Consider the following 19,037-nt stretch of genomic DNA (forward strand, 5'->3'; position numbering starts at 1 on the left):
GGGCAATAATCCCTATGCTGACATAAAGAAGTGTATCCTGGAACGTCTAGGAGTGGATGACGACACGTACCGCATAAAGCTAAGGCAGGCAAAAGAAGGGCCCCAAGAAAACCCTCGGGCTCTCTCCTTTCGGATCAAGGATCTCACCAACAGGTGGCTCAGACCAGACACCTCCACCAAAGAAGACATCCTTGAGAAGATCTATCTGGAACAATTCCTGAACTCCCTACATCCAGCTACCCAGAGATGGGTACGCCAACACACCCGGCTCAACCTGGAGACGGCCGTAGAAATAGCCTTTGCTTATGGCCGTGCCCAAGACCTGCAACGCAACAAGGAGGAACCCGTCCACCGGCCTCATCACATGACCGCCAATCGTCCTCCCCGCCCTCTGCTACCCCGGAGACCGGAACCTGCTCCCCTCCTACCCTCTCCGATCCTGTACAGCCCCCCCAACCCTGGACCTCAGTGCTACAACTGCGGTAACTTTGGACATATAGCCCGCGTATGCCCCCAGAAGGAGGTCCCGATGGAAATAGGCCTGGTTCGTAACTACGTCTGTCATACGCCGGGGGCTGCACCCCCTCTGTTTCATTGTCCCGTGTCCATCGAAGGACAAGAGGTCCTCGCCCTCGCGGATACTGGTTGCCGTCAAAGCGTCCTCCGTCCTCAAGACCTGGCTCTCCCTCCACCTACCCCTACAGGAGTGGTAGCCATCCAGTGCGTCCATGGGGACACTAAACGCTACCCCACCACTCAGGTATGGGTACAACACCCTGGAGACCGAGGTACTAACCTCACAGTCGGTCTGGTGCCGGCCTTACCGGAACAAGCCATCCTAGGGAGTGATTACTCCGGACTCCCTAAACTCCTTCAGGACACTACTGATTCTCTAGTCCAGTGGTGGAAAGAGGCCCCCTATTCCCAGGGTCTGTCTCCCGACCCTACTGAACCCAAACCACGAAAATCAAAAAAACCAGAAGAGAAAGGAGAAGAACAACCACACATATGCCTACCCTACGAACATTGATGAACATCCCTGGCAGACCGACCAAGAGTTTAGAGCAGCACAACAGGAGGATCCGCTCCTACAAGAGGCATGGGGAAGGGCCCTAGACCATGAGGACCCCACACAAGTAGGTCCCTACTTCTTCAAACAAAAGGGGTTGTTGTATCGAAAGGGAGGGCCACTCCAGGTCCCACAACTACTGATCCCGGGCCCCTTTCAGGACAAGGTCCTTTTCTTAGCACACAGCCATCTGCTAGGGGGACATTTCGGGGATGAAAAGACCAGTCAGGCGGTCCTGGCCAAGTTCTATTGGCCCGGTGTCCATCAGCGCATAAAAACCTACTGCCGCGAATGTGCCGTCTGCCAAAAACACAGTCGATATCGACCACCAAGGGTACCCCTACAGCCCCTCCCTCTCATAGACATCCCGTTCAGCAGGATAGGGATGGACATTATAGGACCCCTACTGCCCTCCCGAAGCGGGTGTCGCTACGCGTTGGTCATAGTGGACTACGCCACTCGCTTCCCTGAGGCCTTCCCCTTACGCCAACCCACAGCACAGAACATAGCCAAAGCCCTACTAACGATGTTTTCCCGGGTTGGATTTCCCCGAGAGACCCTCACTGACCAGGGCACACCTTTCGTCTCGTCTCTTCTGAAACAGGTCTGTGCTCAGTTAGGCATTAAACAAATTAGGACGTCTGCGTACCACCCCCAAACTGACGGTCTGGTCGAGCGTTACAACGCCACCCTAAAACAGACCTTAAAAAAGCTGCTAGGGTTAGAAGCCAGACGGTGGGAAGAGATGTTACCGCTGGCCCTTTTTGCCATACGCTGTAAGACACAGAGCAGTACAGGCTACTCCCCCTATGAGTTGTTGTATGGGCGGCCCCCTCGTACCCTACTGGACATGGCACAAGAAGCCTGGGAAGCCGAACCAGACCGTACACGTCCTTTACCCGAGTACGTGGACAACCTGAAGACCCATCTAGCAGAGATACGAGAAATAGTGAAACACAACCTAGAAAGAGCACAAGACGCACAGAAAAGACAGTATGACAAAGGTACAAGAGCCCGTGTCTTCACCGTCGGGGACTTGGTCCTCTTGATGATGCCCTCCTCCGACCAAAAACTTCTGGGACAGTGGCAAGGTCCCTATGTCATCCGGCGCCAGGTGACACCCGTTACCTACGAGGTTGAACTAGACCCCACGAGGGGCACGTCCCAAATATACCACGTGAACCTCCTGAAAAAATGGGAAGGACCCCGTCCTGTCCTCACCGCGTCCAGACTTCTGTCATCCTTCCCTTTTGACCCCTGCATAGATCCCGCTCTGACCTCTGTCCAAACCCGGGAACTCCGAGAAGCCCTGTCGCCCGTAAAGGATGTCTTCTCCTCCTATCCGGGACGGACCACTGTCACCACCCACACCATCGACACAGAACCTGGGAAAGTAGTACGATTGAGACCCTATCGAGTCCCCAAAGCACGCAGAGCAGTCATACGAAGGGAGATCGAGGACATGCTTAAAATGGGGATCATCGAACCTTCGGTCAGCGATTGGAATTCCCCTATTGTCCTTGTGCCAAAACCTGACGGGTCTGTCAGGTTTTGTATAGACTTTCGGGAGGTCAACAAGGTATCCACATTTGACACTTATCCCTTACCTAGGGTTGATGAAATGGTCGAGAAAATAGGGAAGGCCAAATACATATCCACCCTCGACCTCTGTAAGGGTTACTGGCAGATACCCCTCAGAGCCCAAGACAAAAAGAAGACCGCCTTCTCTACCCCGGAGGGGCTGTTTCAGTTCATCGTCATGCCCTTCGGGCTTCACGGTGCCCCCGCTACCTTTCAGCGAGCCATGAACCAGGTCCTGCGTCCACACTCACTGTATGCAGGGGCATATTTGGACGACATTGTTATCTTCAGCGATAGCTGGGAACAACACCTAATGCATCTATACGAGGTGGTGTCTTCCCTAGGTTCTTTTCGTTTTTCCATCAACCCCGCCAAAACCACCCTGGCTGCACAAACCGTCCAGTACCTCGGCTTCCTTCTGGGAGAAGGGCTGATCAGACCGCAGGAAACCAAAACCAAGGCTATCCAGACCCTTCCCTTTCCACAGACAAAGAAAGATCTCCGAGCGTTCCTCGGACTCCTGGGTTATTATAGGAGATTCGTTCCCAACTTCTCCCAGAGGGCAGCCCCTCTTACGGATCTCCTGAAGAAATCCACTCACACCGACCTGGCCTTGAAAGAACCCACACCCCTCTTATGGCAGGCATTCACCGATCTGAAAGGAGCCCTGACCTCCAGTCCTGTCCTGATAAGCCCTGACTATTCCCTACCGTTTATTCTACAAACGGATGCCTCTGACCAATACATTTTAAATGACATCACATCAGACTTTAGCCAGTTTTTTATAAGTGAAAATACACTTCTCTGACAAAAACATTTGCTGCAACAAGGACAACACAGTAAAAACATTATGCAATTACCTCCTTTCGTGGTGTCATTCTTGGCTTGGATGCCATAATGGAATGAGCTGTGAATAGCAGAAAGGAGGTCCGCTGCTTGGGCCATCAGCTTCTGAGCTTCTACCACAGCACTTATCTGGAAAAGGAGACAAACTCGTTCTAAGTACCCACTGCCAGGATGCGTTTCATTCAAGGCATTAGAAAGATAAGTCGACCGATTAGTAAGAAAAGTGTGTTCAATAGTGGTTCTCTCAAAGTTAGGGGTATGTTTCATTAAGTATTGTGTGAAGTGCACTTACAACAGAGTGATTTCATGGCAGTGAAGGAAGCTTATTGCTTACCTCGTAGCAAAAGAAACCATCTTTAAAACCACAGTGGTTGGCACACTTGTCCTAAAAATTATCTTCCAGTCATCACTCCCTGGACTTTAGTGGCTTCCCTTACCTACTAAAGTCTGTGATCTTAGCAGGTTGCCAGCCACTTTGCCCACAAGGATTATGGAAATATGGAAATGTCCTCTATCTTCTCTGGATAACTAATTTTATTATGAGACAACCAGATCTCCTGCATTGCCCTACAGTAAGGAAGCTGTAATAGAGCCTGATGTCCTCTCTGCAAGGTGATTGACTATGATTTACACGGCTATCGTATGTCAGGACATAGGTGATAAGGATAGTCCAGTGTCAGAGAAAACGTGAACATTGTGATTAAGGAGACAGAGGAAGAAATACTGTGGTTCCTTGTGTACCCAAGTACAGAAATCCATTGTTTGGGATGGAAGTAACCTCTGTAACATTATAGAATCTCACACATCAGGTTTGTAATAGAAGAACAGAGAACGGCGAAGAACATGTCTGACTACCAGAAAGGCAGATCATCATAGTTCACATTATTTTGGACAACATTCATAAATGAAACTTAGGTGGACCAGCCATGTTTGACTATCAATATTTCTCTGCCTACCATGTCTCATCATTGTTCTTTCCTGCCAGACGAGGACAGAAAGTGGAGCTGTATGTATATTGGGGGGCAGGTGAGTGGAAATTAGGGATATTTAATCAAGTAAAGCTGCTAAGGTGCTGCATGTTCACATGCAATCTTGCGATATCGAATGAAGTACTCCCCATCCAAAATAATATACTAATCAGATCACTGGACATTTTCCCCATGAAACAAATCTTTACAGTGGTGAAAAGCAGAGTCCAAAACCCCAACTCGCAAATGAGTTTTTAAAATCAAACTTACATTTTATCTACAATAAAATATCATGCAGTACAGAACCAAAGGTACTTGCCTCTTTTTTAGTGAAGGCTATGAGTACTGTCAATAACACACGTGTGAATTTTACTCTGCTGAATACGGCAAGGCACTGCTGATGCTGCAATATTAAAAATACATGTCAGAAAGAGATCTTTATAATGAAGAACTAAAATAGCAGCCACCTTTTTGATGTACCCATACATGCAATATACAATTTAATGACAGCTACAACAAGAACACTTGGAGAACAGTAAACTCTGTAGAGCACACACTGTGGTAATTTGCAATCTGCTAGACCTCACAGATTCGCAACCCATGTCTCACCATCATCTTTGTTAAGCATCTTTATGTGCAACCCACAAAACAAACACAACAGCAGCACCAAACCCAGCAGAAAAAAAAGCAAACTCTACGCCTGAGCATACATTCGGAATAGTCTTCTTCGATCCTCGCAGTTGACAAAAGAGCGATAACACAAAAGCAGTAAAAAGCACTGGCACAGCAACAGGTCTTTGACTCATAGTGGGAAACATCACTGTATTTTCACTGATTCGGTTCATTAATAATACCTCCTTTAAGTTTGACGCTAAATAACTTCCCAGACTACATATAAGTTGGCACACCCTCAACCTTGCTCTCTGCCTCTTACATCCAGCGGTTGAATTGCACTAAAATAAAGTATGGGAACCATACTTCTGCATGCAATGGGGGCGGGGTCAAAGGTGTGGCTGTGGCTAAAAAAAAAAAATCCTGTCATTTTTTTAATCTTTCGCCTTCAGGTAGCTGCATATATGCAGTGCAGCTTAAATTAAAAATACAATTAAAATGTTACGTTAATCAATGGGAAATGCACAATAGTACAGTATGAAAACTTAGTTAATGCACTCCAGAGGTCTGTGTGTAACCAGAGAGCCTTAGAATTACATCTGGGTTTGTGCAATGGAGAATAGTGACTGTGTGTGTTTAGTGCTACAAGGTCACAGCCTGTGACAGAAAGCACTGTGAATATTTAAGTCATTATTTTAAACTTGCATTACACACAGTATTAGATAGACTGCTACAAAATGTGGATAAAGGTTTAAGATAAAATGTGCTTCCGAAATATAGATAATACTAACACCCTAACTGTACGTAATGCAACTTTTTTATATATATACAACAGTCCCTTAAAAGCAGGCACTTCACAGCTTAGCTAGTAACTCTCTTGCATTACCACTCAAAAAGAATACATCTTTGTCATCACAAATCTCCAAGTGATTCGAACCAGTACCGGCTCACAAGAACCCATGGCATTTGCAGATTGATCAGCTGCGCACATTTACATTTCTTTCAGGCAAGCAGGCACCCTGGCGAGAAGGCTTATTTAACTGTCTGCGCCTCTCTCGGGTTCACTGCACAGAAGACTCCTTGAATAAAACTTCAGCTGAAGAATTTTAACTATCGGAATTAACTGTCCCAGGACAGTTGTCTTTTCGCAAAAGTAGGGGAATGGCTGCTCATACATTTTTATAAAGTATGGACACGTCGTGCCCCTGCGATCCCACCCACTTCGACCTCTGCTTACATCCATGTGTCAATAATCCGGGTTGAGAGAGGCAGAGACAGCACAAGCTGCGCTGTAGGAGAAGAGTCCAAGTGAGGCAATCCCTACTTATGCCGCCAACCCGATGAAGTGTCATCAGTCATTTCGATAGGTACAATGCGACCTATCACCAACTGAAGAAACAGGTCAAAACCTTTTTCTTTTTTCACTTAATTCACTTATTACCACTGGTCCTGAAGAAAGCCCACTGACCTACATAGGCGAACAGGGCTGAAACATGTCGACCGTATTTTAACCTCACTACAACATAGTGCGCTTGAATTCCTAATCATTCCATAGCTGCACACTAGAAACCTACTCATTGAGTTTACCCGAACCCAGACCAATTAAAGTTTCAGTCTGTTTTTTCGTGTATTTTAAAGAACCCTTCTTGAGCACTTATCACTCACCATTCACGATCACTACTGTTTTAACCAAGGGTAAAAACCTCCTGGCGGACGGTGCATAAAATACTGACCGAAGGATTATGCACACACGTGTCAATAGGAGCGGGGAGACAACATATACCGCTACGAGAACCTAAATTACACGTGCATGAGGGTCTTTTATTTGGGAGACACCCCACACCAACCTGCATACCCTGGTTATGCGGGACAAGTGATCCTTCCCCCCGTGATTAATTGATACATCCATGTGTCATCAACCCTCCAAATTCTATATCTATTTCGCCTCTCTGGCCTCCACCACACGGCTCTCCATTTGCTTGACCTTCCCCTAACTTATCTTGAATGTTCTGGCCCTGAAAAGGCACTGATACTTTATTGATACTCTTGACTATTCTACCTCCCTTGTAGTTTTCTTACTCCCTAACTAGCCAGATCTCCCTCAACCCTTGAGGGCTCCAAATGACTTACCTGTCTCCTTTCAACACCCTTAAACACTATGCTACTCCCTTTTATATCTGGGTAGGCTAAAGGAGCTGACATGATCTTTTCATGTGCCTTACTTCCAACCAATATGCCGTTATTAGCTAGTATAAAATAAACAGTAGTGCACCTCATAATAAATTCGCTCTGCTAGATCAGCTTTAATACCGCAGAGCCATCCACTGGGTCATGACCAACTGTCAGGCTCTCACTCATTCTGGTCTGACCTGAACTTCCAGCGGTCTCACATCATCTAACCTACTAAGATTCTTGTGACACCAGTCATTGGCATACACAGAAACGTATGAAAAATGGTGAACTGCAAAAGTCATTAAATTTATTTATTTATTTTGAAAGTTTTATATAGCGCGAACAAGATCTTTGCAGATATCAGAGCGCTTTACAAAGCAGGGAATATAACAAGAGCGTGAGAAGCAGGTCATTAGGTATAGCGAAATTAAACGTAATAAGTGAAATGGGTAGGTACGTGGGGGAGCAAAGTAGAACAGGTACATCAGTAATGCAAGTATTACAGATAAATGTGTGCATAGATAGTCAGGGAAGTCAATAATACAGGTGAGACACATAGTCGTAGCGTTCGAGCAAAATAATACAGATCGGTGTAAAGTCTTTACAGCAAAGTAGAACAGGTACATCAATAATGCAAGTATTACCGATAAATGTGTGCATAGATAATCAGGTAAGTCAATAATACAAGTGAGACACATAGTCGTAGAGTTCGAGCCAAATAATACAGATCGGTGTAGAGTCTTTACAGATCCACGTTAATAGGTTAGGTGTATTTGGCCATAAGAAAGGCTTTTACTTCTTTCTCAAAAAGTGTGATGGAGGAGATGAGCCTGGTTTCAGGAGGAAGTGAGTTCCATATCCTGGGTGCCATTCCTGAGAAAGAGCGTTTATAAGTTTTTTTCCTTCCGGAATCTTCGGGGTTTTAGCAGAAGATTGTTTGTGCCTCTAGTGTTTCTAGAGCCGCCAGAGATTGACAGCTTCTGAGTGAGGTATCCGGGAGAGCTCAGGTGTACAGCCTTGTGTGTCATGCAGGCGATTTTCAGGTGTATTCTGGCTTCAAAAGGCAGCCAGTTCAAGGATTTCAAGTCAGGGGAGATATGCGAGTGTTTTTTTGACCCAGTGATGAGTCTCGCTGCAGCGTTTAGAGAAGCTATTAGGGGTGCAGTAGTGGTTAACGGGAGACCGCAGAGGGCGATGCTGCCATATTCAATTCGCGGGATTACTAGTGCTTGTACTGCAGTTTGAAAGTCTTTGGCTGGTAGGAAGGGTTTGAGTTTCCTCAGGGTATTGATTTGGAAGTTCGCTCCCTTAGTAGCCTTGCTGATATGATGCTGCATGTTGAGATTGGGGTCGAGAGTTATGCCTAGGGATTTTGCTGAATCCACTATGGTGGGTTGGACATTGAGTGCAGTTAGTTGTTTAAGCCAGGTTTGAGTGGTAGAGATCTTCGCGGGAGGTGAGATCAGAAGGAATTCTGTTTTCAGAGCATTGAGTTTGAGGTGATTATCAGCAAGCCAGGATTGGGTGCTTCTGATAGTTGAGTTCAGGAGTACAATGTCATTAGGGGATTGTAATTTGAGATATAGTTGGGTGTCATCTGCGTACATGTGAAAAAGTACATTGGATGGTTGTAGCAAGGTGGTGAGAGGTTCCATAACTAGGTTGAACAAGGTTGGTGATAGGGAGGATCCTTGGGGGACGCCTAACGAAACAGGTATTGGCGAGGACATCAGGTTGTTACTCTTGAATTTCTGCGACCTGTTATGTAAAAAGGAGGTGAACCACTTGAGCACAGTCCCAGATAGACCCATTCTTGTGTTCAAAAGATCGAGTAGATTCTCATGTTTGACAGTGTCGAATGCTGAAGAGAGATCAAGAAGGATGAGGAGGCAGGTATCATTTTGATCTAGGATTTGAAGGGCGTCGTCAATTATGTGGGTCATCGCAGTTTCAGTACTGTGTCCAGCTCGGAAGCCTGATTGATGAGGGTTGAGGAGATCAAACTGATCAATGTGTTTAGTCAGTTGTAGTTGTGCGCATTTTTCCAATAGTTTGGCGAGAGTGGGAATATTGGTAATGGGGCGGTAGTTGTTTAGGTCGGATGGGTCGGCAGTAGGTTTCTTTAGCAAAGGTGTGACTTGCCCAACTTTGAGGGAGTCCGGGATTGTTTCTTCTTGGAGCGAGCTGTTGATAATTTTAGTCCAGAGTGGAAGGAGCAATGGGGCGAAATTCTTGACAGCGTTAGCAGGGAGGGGATCCGTGAGGTGACTGGAAGGTTTCAAGGTGCTGAGCAGTTTGCCTATTTCTTCTTCGGAGTAGGTTTCAAAGGATGACCATGTTGCATTGTTTTTAGGTTCGGTGGGTGTTATGCAGTTGGGTGTGGTGTAGAGGCTTGCGTCAGTGCGGAGATCACTCTTTATGTTGTCAGTTTTTTGGGTAAAGAAAGCGGCGAAGTCTTCACAGGAGGGTGCTTCGCACAAGGTACTGAGAGGTTGGGGTTGTTCCTTGGCTGGAGTTCTGATTAGCTCAAACTGTTTTCTTGGACGGTTTTTTGCTTGGTCGAGCTGGAGGCTGAAGAAATTTGCTTTTGAGCGCTTTATTTTCCTGAAGTAGGCGTTTCTCTTTTTCTTCAGGGTTTTCAGGTGCAGTGCAGAGGGAGCTGTTCTCCATGTGCGCTCTGCCATTCGCATGGCTCGTCTATCTTCATTGAGACTCCCGTCGTACCATGGATTGGAGATTTTAGCGGAGACTCTTTTTAGTTGCATGGGAGCAGCCTCATTAATTTTTGAGGTCATGGCGTTGAGATAGTGGTCAGTTAAGGATTGGACGTCTGTAGCGCCCGTAGGAGGGAGCAGGAGGTCGCGGCTGTTCGGGGGTAGGGAGTATGGGTTTCGTTTTTTCAGGTCTCTTTTCCAAACTTTAGGTCTGGAGGATTGAACCGTGTTGAGTTTGACTTTTTCATTGATGTGAAATGTGACAATATGATGGTCTGACCAGTCACAGGGTTGGATAGACTTAAGTTGAATAGCGTCCTCTTTGGCGATGATAAGGTCGAGGATAGAACCTTTCTCGTGGGTCGGGCTGTTGCATAATTGTGTGAGGTCCAGGGCGTTGAGGAAGCTTTTAAGGCTATTTACCACCGCATCATTGTGATCGTTCCAGTGGAGGTTGAAGTCACCAAGGTATATTTGGGTGAGCTGTCGTCCGGCGTTGGTTGAGATCATGTCCATGATTTGTTGGGCGAATGTGAGGTTGTCTCTGGGTGGGTGGTAAATGCCGTGGAGAGAGCATATCGGTTTACCATCACTGATAATATCGAGGCAGATGTATTCGTAGGAATTTGGGGAGGGTAGGGAAGGTACGGAGACTTTCATAACAGAAAGGCTGTTCCTGTATATGCATGCGATTCCACCACCTATCTTGCCAGACCTGTCAAGCCTAATGATGTGGTAGTTGGGGGGAACCAGAATGTCCATTATAGGTGTGGAAGATTCGGTTAGCCAGGTTTCAGTCAAGATGATTATGTCAAGGTCCAATGTTAGGATGAGATCAGCGATGGCGGCGGAGTGTCTAGAAGCCGATATGCAGTTTAGGAGAGTGCATTTGAGACGGGGTGTGTCCGGGGAGGTAGAGGGTACTAGAGAGAGGGGGACTTTTCTACGGTTACTCGGGACGGAGATTCTGTTGTTTAGTGTGGAGGGTCTACGGGGATTTGAGTGTATCGTGGGAATGGGGAGGTGCGAGGCGGTTGTGTTGTTTAAGGGAGCAGGGTCGTAGGAGCGGAGGAGGGTGAGAGTGTCGAGATCCGAAAGAGGGTTGCATGTGCGACGGGAGCGGTTGTTGCGATTGTGGGCAGGGATCGCGGTCCAGAGTGGGCGGCGGGTGCGGTTGTTGAGATTGTGGGCATGGATCGCTGTCCTGTGTGAGGGATGTAGCTTGGGCGCGTCATCAGGACGGGTGGAGAGCAAGTTGAGAGGGGGCGTGGTGGTGAGTGAGGTGAGTCTAGGTGGTGTGATGTGTAGCTCTTTGATGATGTGAATGTCTTCTTTGATGGTGTGAATGTCTTCTTTGAGTTGGAGGAGGGAGGACATAATCTTGTCCAGCGTGGGATAAGTGTTAGTACTGGGGGTGGAAGTCATGGGTGAGTGTCTGACCTGGAAGTTATCGTGCGGGTGGGGGGGGTGGGTTGGTGTTCATGCAGGGCTCCGTGGTGTAGGCGTACGGGTTGGTGTTAGGGAGGAGAGAGGGTATGGGGGCGATGGGAGTGGATGAAGTACGGAGGAGGTTGGTGGCGTAGAGGAGGGAATTCGTGGCAGGCGGAGAGAGTGGGGTGGAAGTGGAGTGTATGATGGTGGTGATGGGGGAGCCTGAAGGGTAGTGAGGGCTGAGAGTGGGGGGTGAAATGGGGTTGGGGATGGTCCTGGTGGTGTGCTCTGCGTGGTTAGTTAGCGGATGGTATTGGGGACTGAGAGACGGGGGGGGGGACAAAGGGTGGGATTTGTCGTTATGCGTGTCGTTCTGGTGCTGATCTAGGTTGGAGGGGTTGTAGGTGGAAGTTGTGATGTCCGGGGAGGGGGGAATGGGAGTGGTATGTGTGGGGGTCCAAGGGTTGGTGCTAGAGGGGCGGCTAGTGTATGAGGGGGAGAGATTTGTGGCTGTGATTGAGGAATGTGGGGTGGTAACAGCAGGTGGGTGATTGACTCGGGTGCTGGGGGTAGAGGTGAGGTGCGTGTCGTTCTGATGCTGTGCCAGGTTAGAGGGGTTGTGGGAGGGGGCTGTGAAGTCATAAGTGATAGTGCGGGAGGAGTTATGGGTGGAGGTCCGAGGCTTGGATAGGTGCTCTTTGAACTTGGGGAACAGGTTGTCTAATAGTTCCAGGTTCTTGTCTGTGGATTGAATTAGGACAATCCCGTTATTGTAGATAGTAATGGTGGTTCTGCCAGGGAAGAGTTGGGATGGTGTGATGGAGAGAGTTAGGCCATGAGCGGTTTTCCTGGTGGTGGAGACGGTGAGTAGGGTGAGGAACGCTTTTCTCCATTGAGCTCTGCTCAATGAACCTGTGCTAAATACACATGTGCTTAATCCTCTGGTAGCTTGGCACAAGTGTACTCAGGCTTAACTTGGATCCAGAGGTTCTGGAAATTTCCTTCCTTCCCTCAGCTCCAAGCAGTCTAGCGTGATATCATATTGGTATCAAGTTCCTTTGTGAGCTTGCTGGAGGCAGCCCTTTAAAATGTAAGTGGGGCAGGGAACACTTCCGCCCCTCCCATCCTCGCAGGATGGCCCTCTCTCAGCTACACCACCAGGTTTCAATTGTTCACTGTCCTGGCCAAATACGCATTCCTGATGGTGGTGCAATTAACACGCTCAGGCAGCTGGAAACTCCTAGAAGGTCTCAAAGTTTAGAGCTGGAAAATGCCAAATTTCTTATTTTGTGATTTTCAAAATTGTCATTTCAAAAAGTGGATTTTAAATTACAATTCAGGAGTCAAAACATGAAATTGCTACCTGTTCCAAATCAAAGGGTAGGATTTATTAAATGTAATAAGATAACCTAATGTTATCCTATGGACGAGGTAGGCTTTACAGAAGTGACAAACTAATTTGGGAGCTTTTCACTACCAGGACATGAAAAGCTTAAAACCTCACACCCTTGTGCCATATATAGCTGTAAGGGCCTACCCTGGCGGTGATATATATGTATTAAAAAGGGAGGTTTAGGCTTAGCAAAAGGGTTATTTTGCGAAGTCGAATTGACAGGTTAAAACTCCACACAGGCTGCAATAGCGGGCTGAGGCATGTTTTACAGGGCTGCCTAAGTGGGTAGCACAATAAGGGCTGCAGGCCCACTAGTAGCATTTAATTTACAGGCCCTGGGACATGTAGTACCACTTTACTAGGGAGTTAGAAGTAAATTAAATGTGCCAATTAGGTAGAAACCAATGTTACCACGTTTAAAGGAGAGAGCACAATCTCTTTAACACTGGTTAGCAGTGGTAAAGTGCACAGAATCCTATTGCCAACAAAAAAGAACTTCAGAAAGCGGGAGGACCTAAGGCAAAAGGTTTGGGGGTGACTGCAGAAAAGGCAAAGTCCAACAATGTCCCACCTGACAGCATACCAGATCATCTAAACCCTTTGGAAGAGGAAAGCTTTGAGGATAGGCTTTGCCCCTACCCTTTATGCAGAAGGAACCTTATATTCTGCTTGGCAGCTCTACTAAACTAGCGCACAGGAAGGTTATGCAGAGGACAATTTGATGCTTCTTAGAAAACAGAATGGGAACAAGGACAATCATGGCCCCTTGCTCTCATGACATGCTCCTCAAAGGCACAAGATAGGTTCCAAATTCAAACTGAAGGCGAAAACATCCAATCATAAGAGGGGTGCAAAAATGCTATGCAGAGCCCTTCTTCACTTTTAATGATTGTTTGAAGCACTGAAAGTGGTCCATTAAGTAAAGCCAGAGCAACGGAGTGTAGCCATGGGCACCAAGACTAATAGTTAGCATGGATATATAAACATAGAACAGCAAACCATAGTAGCGTCACAAGAGTGTGAAAGAGAGCAGCAATCTGGAGACAATCCTTTCAGAGGCAACAGATGTTTGTAGGGACTAAGTTGTCCCTTTATGAGCCAATATCAAACTTTCAGCTTACCCAATACCAACACTGGCTTATTGCCATTTCTCTCCTTAAGGAGGGCCACTGGAATTATGTGATTGTGCGGCCACAGCATTTTTTGCATAACTATAAATTTGCCGCATTTGCATTGCCACACAATCCATCACCTGCTACATCATTTGTAGATGTTAACAAAAAAAGTGTTTCTATCTCAAGCGGTTTAAAATTTACTAAGAGCAGAGCAACACGCGCTGCCACGCAGTGGAAGGCCCTTTGCAGAGGTTGACTGGTCACCTTTCTGCTGCTTATTACTATATTTGGGTGTTAAATTGGCACTAATGAGGTTCAATCATTGCCCAGACAGTGTTAGGTGTACAAATGACAAAATAATTACTAATACAATCACAAAATGCGGCACATTATGCCACATAATTTGCCTTTTCTTGCTGCTTGATTTACTCAACCTTGCTGCATAATTTGGCCCTCCCCTGCCGCATAATTCGACAGCCTTGCCTAAAAGTCTATTCCTTTATCTGTAAAATTTGGAAGTACTTAGAAACCGGCGGAACAGGAGAATAAATCGCGGAATAAAAAGGAAAAGTTAACTATTTTTTGATCAGGAAAGTTTGAGATGTGTCAGTTTGCCGTGCTTATCTAAACAACGTGTGGTTGTTCACTCAGAAGTTCAATGTCTATAGATAAACAAACACTGTATATGTAGGGAAACGTATAGAGTTTGTTTTCAAATAAAAGTGAAAGTATTTACAATAATCAAAATTCATCCTTATTTAAGTAATCAAGCCAGACATTCATAGAAACAGTAGACATATTGTAAATGTACAGTCTAGCTTTGTATGCAGTCCATTATTTGCTGCCGTATCCGTATTTCTGTTCGATCCCACCAAGAGCATCACATAAAAAGGGCACTTTTCTTTAATTAACAGAAACCTGGTTATGTATATGCTGATTGTAAAATCGAAAATTACGTATCAAGCGTGTGTGTGAAGATAAAGACTGGCAGTAGAGTAGTGGGAGAAAGATTAGAGCTTAAACGGCTTTAGCCGAGTTCCTGCACCACCCTCATCCAGCTGCTGACAAAGGCATGCCGAAAGCTTCCTTGATGTACCAACAGCTCACCTAAAATTTAAAGTGGGTTCCATCATAAGTGTATTAAATAAAGTCCTATATAAGTTAACATATAGGATACAAAAACTCAGACAAATTTCCAAGTGTTAGCAGAGCATGCTGTGAGTGAATATGACCGGCTAACAAAGGTGGTCAGAAACGGCAGAAAATGCTACCTTACAGGAAAGAGTGGAACTCCGATAACCTAGGTGGTAGCTGTACATTAAACATGTTAGAAGCAGGTGTTACATCCTACTATTGGCTTGACAGAGCCCTGAGTTGGAGAAACCGGTTTCTTCCACCTCTATAAGGTGATGTCAGATATAAAGGCAGTTGGTTTCTCACCAGTCGGTTCTCAGATGGATGGAGACAATTTCTCTCAAGGGCTACCAGGTCACAGACCTTGACACATGAGAGTTTAACAGACTTGAATCAACTCACCTTAACGCTTACAGAAAAAAAGAAATCGCAGCTCAAGAGCAGGTGAAGTTTCTCTTGAAGGGCGAAGAAATACGAAAGGTACTCAGGTCGTGGTAGCGGTCAGTCCAGACTTTTTGACTGTTCTGAGTGCCCCGGAGCACAGCTGCTTTTTAACAGCAAGACAAGAAGTGGCACCTTTCTGCACTAAACACGAGAAGAGGCTCTGTGTCACATTTTCAGTTCTTTATGTTTTTCACTGATATATACACCCTTATGTATCAAGTTTTGCACTCACTTTTTTCAGTAGCTGAATTGGACAATTTGGGATTATGGAATATACTGGTGCGTGAAAAATTAAAACGTATAAGAACAATATAAATGTATTTTGTTTTGTAAACCACTATCCACTACTGTGTTGTGACTATTGGAGAGTGTTTTTTTAGTTTCTTTATGCTTTATGTTGGACGCATTAACTTTGTTAATGTGTAGGCTCAACCTTGGGTAGTAGGATGCCAGAACTGTAGTAGCACCTCTGTTTTTTTTGTTTAAATTGGGCATATTTGTGCTATGATTTTCATGTTTTAAGAATATCTCTAGTTACTATGGTGTTACGAGGTGCGATAAATTCCTCCTTTTGGGCCACTACTATCCCTTTACAACAGGTTTCTAGAAATAATGAAAATAAGCAGTGAAAATAAGGACTAGATGTTGCCTGGTGGAAACAGCGAATAATAATAATAATAAACTAAGCTTATACAGCGCCTGGTTACACTAACCAGTGTATCCCTGCGCTAACAAATTGGCAGCCCAGCTTCCTATGCCATCACGACCTCCCACACCAGAACCTCACTAGACCTATCCCCTGGGAAATAAGTATGTTTTCAGCTCTTTGCGGAAAACCACCTCAGAGGTTTCCACACGGAGCCTGAGGGGTAGGTTATTCCACAGACGTGCTGCCAAGAACCAGAAGGACCGCCCTCCCATTCCTGCTGTTCTAATTTTGGGAACCTGCACTAGACCCACCCCCTGAGATCTCAATTGACGAGTCCTTCACCCCCGCGCAGAGCGCTACTAGCTCCTGCCGCGCATAATACTTTCCTACCTGAAATCCTCCAGGGGTCCTGGCCCCGTGCCCCGTCCGGGCGCGGACGGGTGCAGACAGACTTGCCTTTGGTGTGACAGCGGCATGCCCGCTGCGCGGTCGCTGGGGCATGTGAGCTTTATGCAGGATCTCCCCTGCAGCTAGGCCGCTAATCTCGGAATGCGGAAGTGCCTGACTCTACCTACTCCGCACTCTGCGCAACGGTACTAGCTACCGCGTCGGACCAGTGCGGGAAGCTCAGATCACCGAGTACAGGCCTTCGTTCGTCACCAGGTAAGTGCTCACAATGCCCCGCTATTAAATTCTGGGCGTATGTAGCAAGCTCCAAGCCCCTCCACCCCCAATTAGAAGTGGAAGAGAAACAGGTTCTTAAAACAAGAGGTGAGTGAAACAGCACTTCACTCCACTTTTAAAACAAAATAAAACAAAGAATCAGCGTCAGGGTAGTAGGAGGACGCAATGGATCGAAGCTGTGGGCCAACAAACGAATCAGGAGGGAGCTACCACCATCCCCCTTCCTCGCAGCGCCGCCGCCGGTCCAAGCGGGCTTTATGCAGGATCTCCCCTGCAGCTAGATCGCTAACCTCGGAATGCGGAAGTGCCTGACTCTACCTACCCCGCCCTCTCCGCAACGGTACTAGCTACCGCATCGGACCAGGGCGGGAAGGACAGATCACAGAGTACAGGCCTTCGTTCGTCACCAGGTAAGTGCTCACAATGCCCGCTATTAAATCCTGGGCGTATGTAGCAAGCTCCAAGCCCCTCCACCCCCAATTAGAAGTGGAAGAGAAACGGGTTCTTAAAACCAAGAGGTGAGTGAAACAGCACTTCACTCCACTTTTAAAACAATTTTAAAACAAAATAAAACTCAAGAATCAGCGTCAGGGTAGTAGGAGGACGCAATGGATCGAACCTGTGGGCCAACAAACTAATCAGGAGGGAGCTGCCACCATCCCCCTTCCTCGAACATCAGGCGATTCGCCCAACATCAGTCATAATACAAAAGCCAGTCAGGATTCCATCTAAGCAACTTCCTTTACAAATCATCTATGTTTCCTCCAACATTTTACTCTCGAAGAAGAACTCCAAATATACAGAGGTAGCCAGAAATATATAACAAGGTATTTAAAAAAGGAATTCTTACAAAATCATTGAAAGGAAAACAACTGAATTCTGAAAACTTATTGCTGGAGAACATCCTCTTTCTGTTCACAAAGTATGGACAGAAAGCTACATTAGCAGCGAAAGGGCATTCTTGAAGCAATTACAAATATGGCTGAAGCAAGGAAGACAATGCCTTGGATCTCCCCTACATCCAAACTCGCGCAGTACTATTGTGCAGGCATGCACTTCCTTGTCATGATGACCTTGAAAAACAAGGCAGGATACATCCAAGGTTTGCTGGAACAAACACTTCTTTAGAAGTAATCCATCTACTCAAAGTCATACAATTCCCGTTGCACCCCATCAATCATAGCTTATACATAGTGGCTTTCTTCTATTTCAAGTTCACCTTATGAGATCAACAAACCAAGTTGCAGGACTAAAAAAATGGTTAACTCGAGCTCCGTCATCAAAAGGAGGTTCAGATTTATAGCATAGCACCACAGAAGAGAAATTGAACCAAGATATCTTACTTCAAGCTCAACCTCTGGATTTCGTTCTTCGCCTTGACGACTACGGGTGCTCTGAAACAAAGCATAGGGAACAATATAAAACTTTGTGCTCAACATTTAGTGGTGTAGTTAGCTACACACACTTAAAAAAATAACAAAACAAAAGAAAGAAATATAGTAATCATTCATAAATGGCTTGCCTATTTCATAATGCTAGATATATGTCATGCAGAAATATCCTGGGCACTTTACTTTATTATTCAGTTTTGTGTAGCACTGTTCAAGCTCCATTCGAGGGAAGGAAGCTTTAGTATGATTAGCATAATGTGCCAAAACAAATAATAATAGTGCCAGTGTTGTACGTCCTACCACAGTTCATGTCAGTGCAAGTAATACATACTAATCTTTTATGCAGAATACATTTTGTCCCATGGTGATTGGCTACACATTGAGGGGCGGGGCTTAAGCTGCTATCATGTGCAAGTTAAGAGTGTTAAATCTTGTGACTGTTACATTCATCACTTTAGGCTTAGAATTACAAAGATCTGAGACATACAACGGAGGAAACATATGTTTACCAGAACATGTCCTTCTAGTGAATAGTAGACCACCACCAGCTGGCATTGCGTCACAGAATGACCAAACTGATACAGCTCCTGTACACCACTCCCACCATCACAGTCAAAACTGGTCAACTGATATCCAAACCCAGCGCCTTTAGATACAGGATCAGGAAGGGTAGCCCCCTCTTATTCCTCCTATTGCATTAGTAGTCGAACCTCTGGACCGGCGGTTTCCCCGGATGGGTCAGAATTGGTGGATTCCCCTAGGAAGTGATGCACATATGGTCTTCTCATATGCAGATGACGCCCTCATATACCTGAGAGATATTTGAACGGGGGT

At 46.0% G+C, this 19,037-nt stretch overlaps 1 protein-coding gene across 4 annotated transcripts in view; it reads right to left on the reverse strand.

Annotated features, from left to right (window-relative positions):
• The window catches only part of NAA35 (N-alpha-acetyltransferase 35, NatC auxiliary subunit), a 423,189-nt gene that overhangs the window by 225,228 nt on the left and 178,924 nt on the right, over positions 1 to 19,037 (reverse strand). For all 4 annotated transcript variants that reach the window (XM_078675799.1, XM_078675796.1, XM_078675797.1 and 1 more), the window contains exons 9-11: positions 18,156 to 18,206; positions 4,784 to 4,867; positions 3,511 to 3,625 (exon numbers count right to left, since the gene is read on the reverse strand). In XM_078675799.1, coding sequence (XP_078531925.1) covers positions 3,511 to 3,625; positions 4,784 to 4,867; positions 18,156 to 18,206 — 250 coding nt within the window. The remainder of the gene's footprint in view (positions 1 to 3,510; positions 3,626 to 4,783; positions 4,868 to 18,155; positions 18,207 to 19,037) is intronic.

The sequence above is a fragment of the Lissotriton helveticus genome, chromosome 2_1 (genome assembly GCF_964261635.1).
Source record: "Lissotriton helveticus chromosome 2_1, aLisHel1.1, whole genome shotgun sequence".
In the NCBI taxonomy this organism is placed as follows: domain Eukaryota; kingdom Metazoa; phylum Chordata; class Amphibia; order Caudata; family Salamandridae; genus Lissotriton; species Lissotriton helveticus.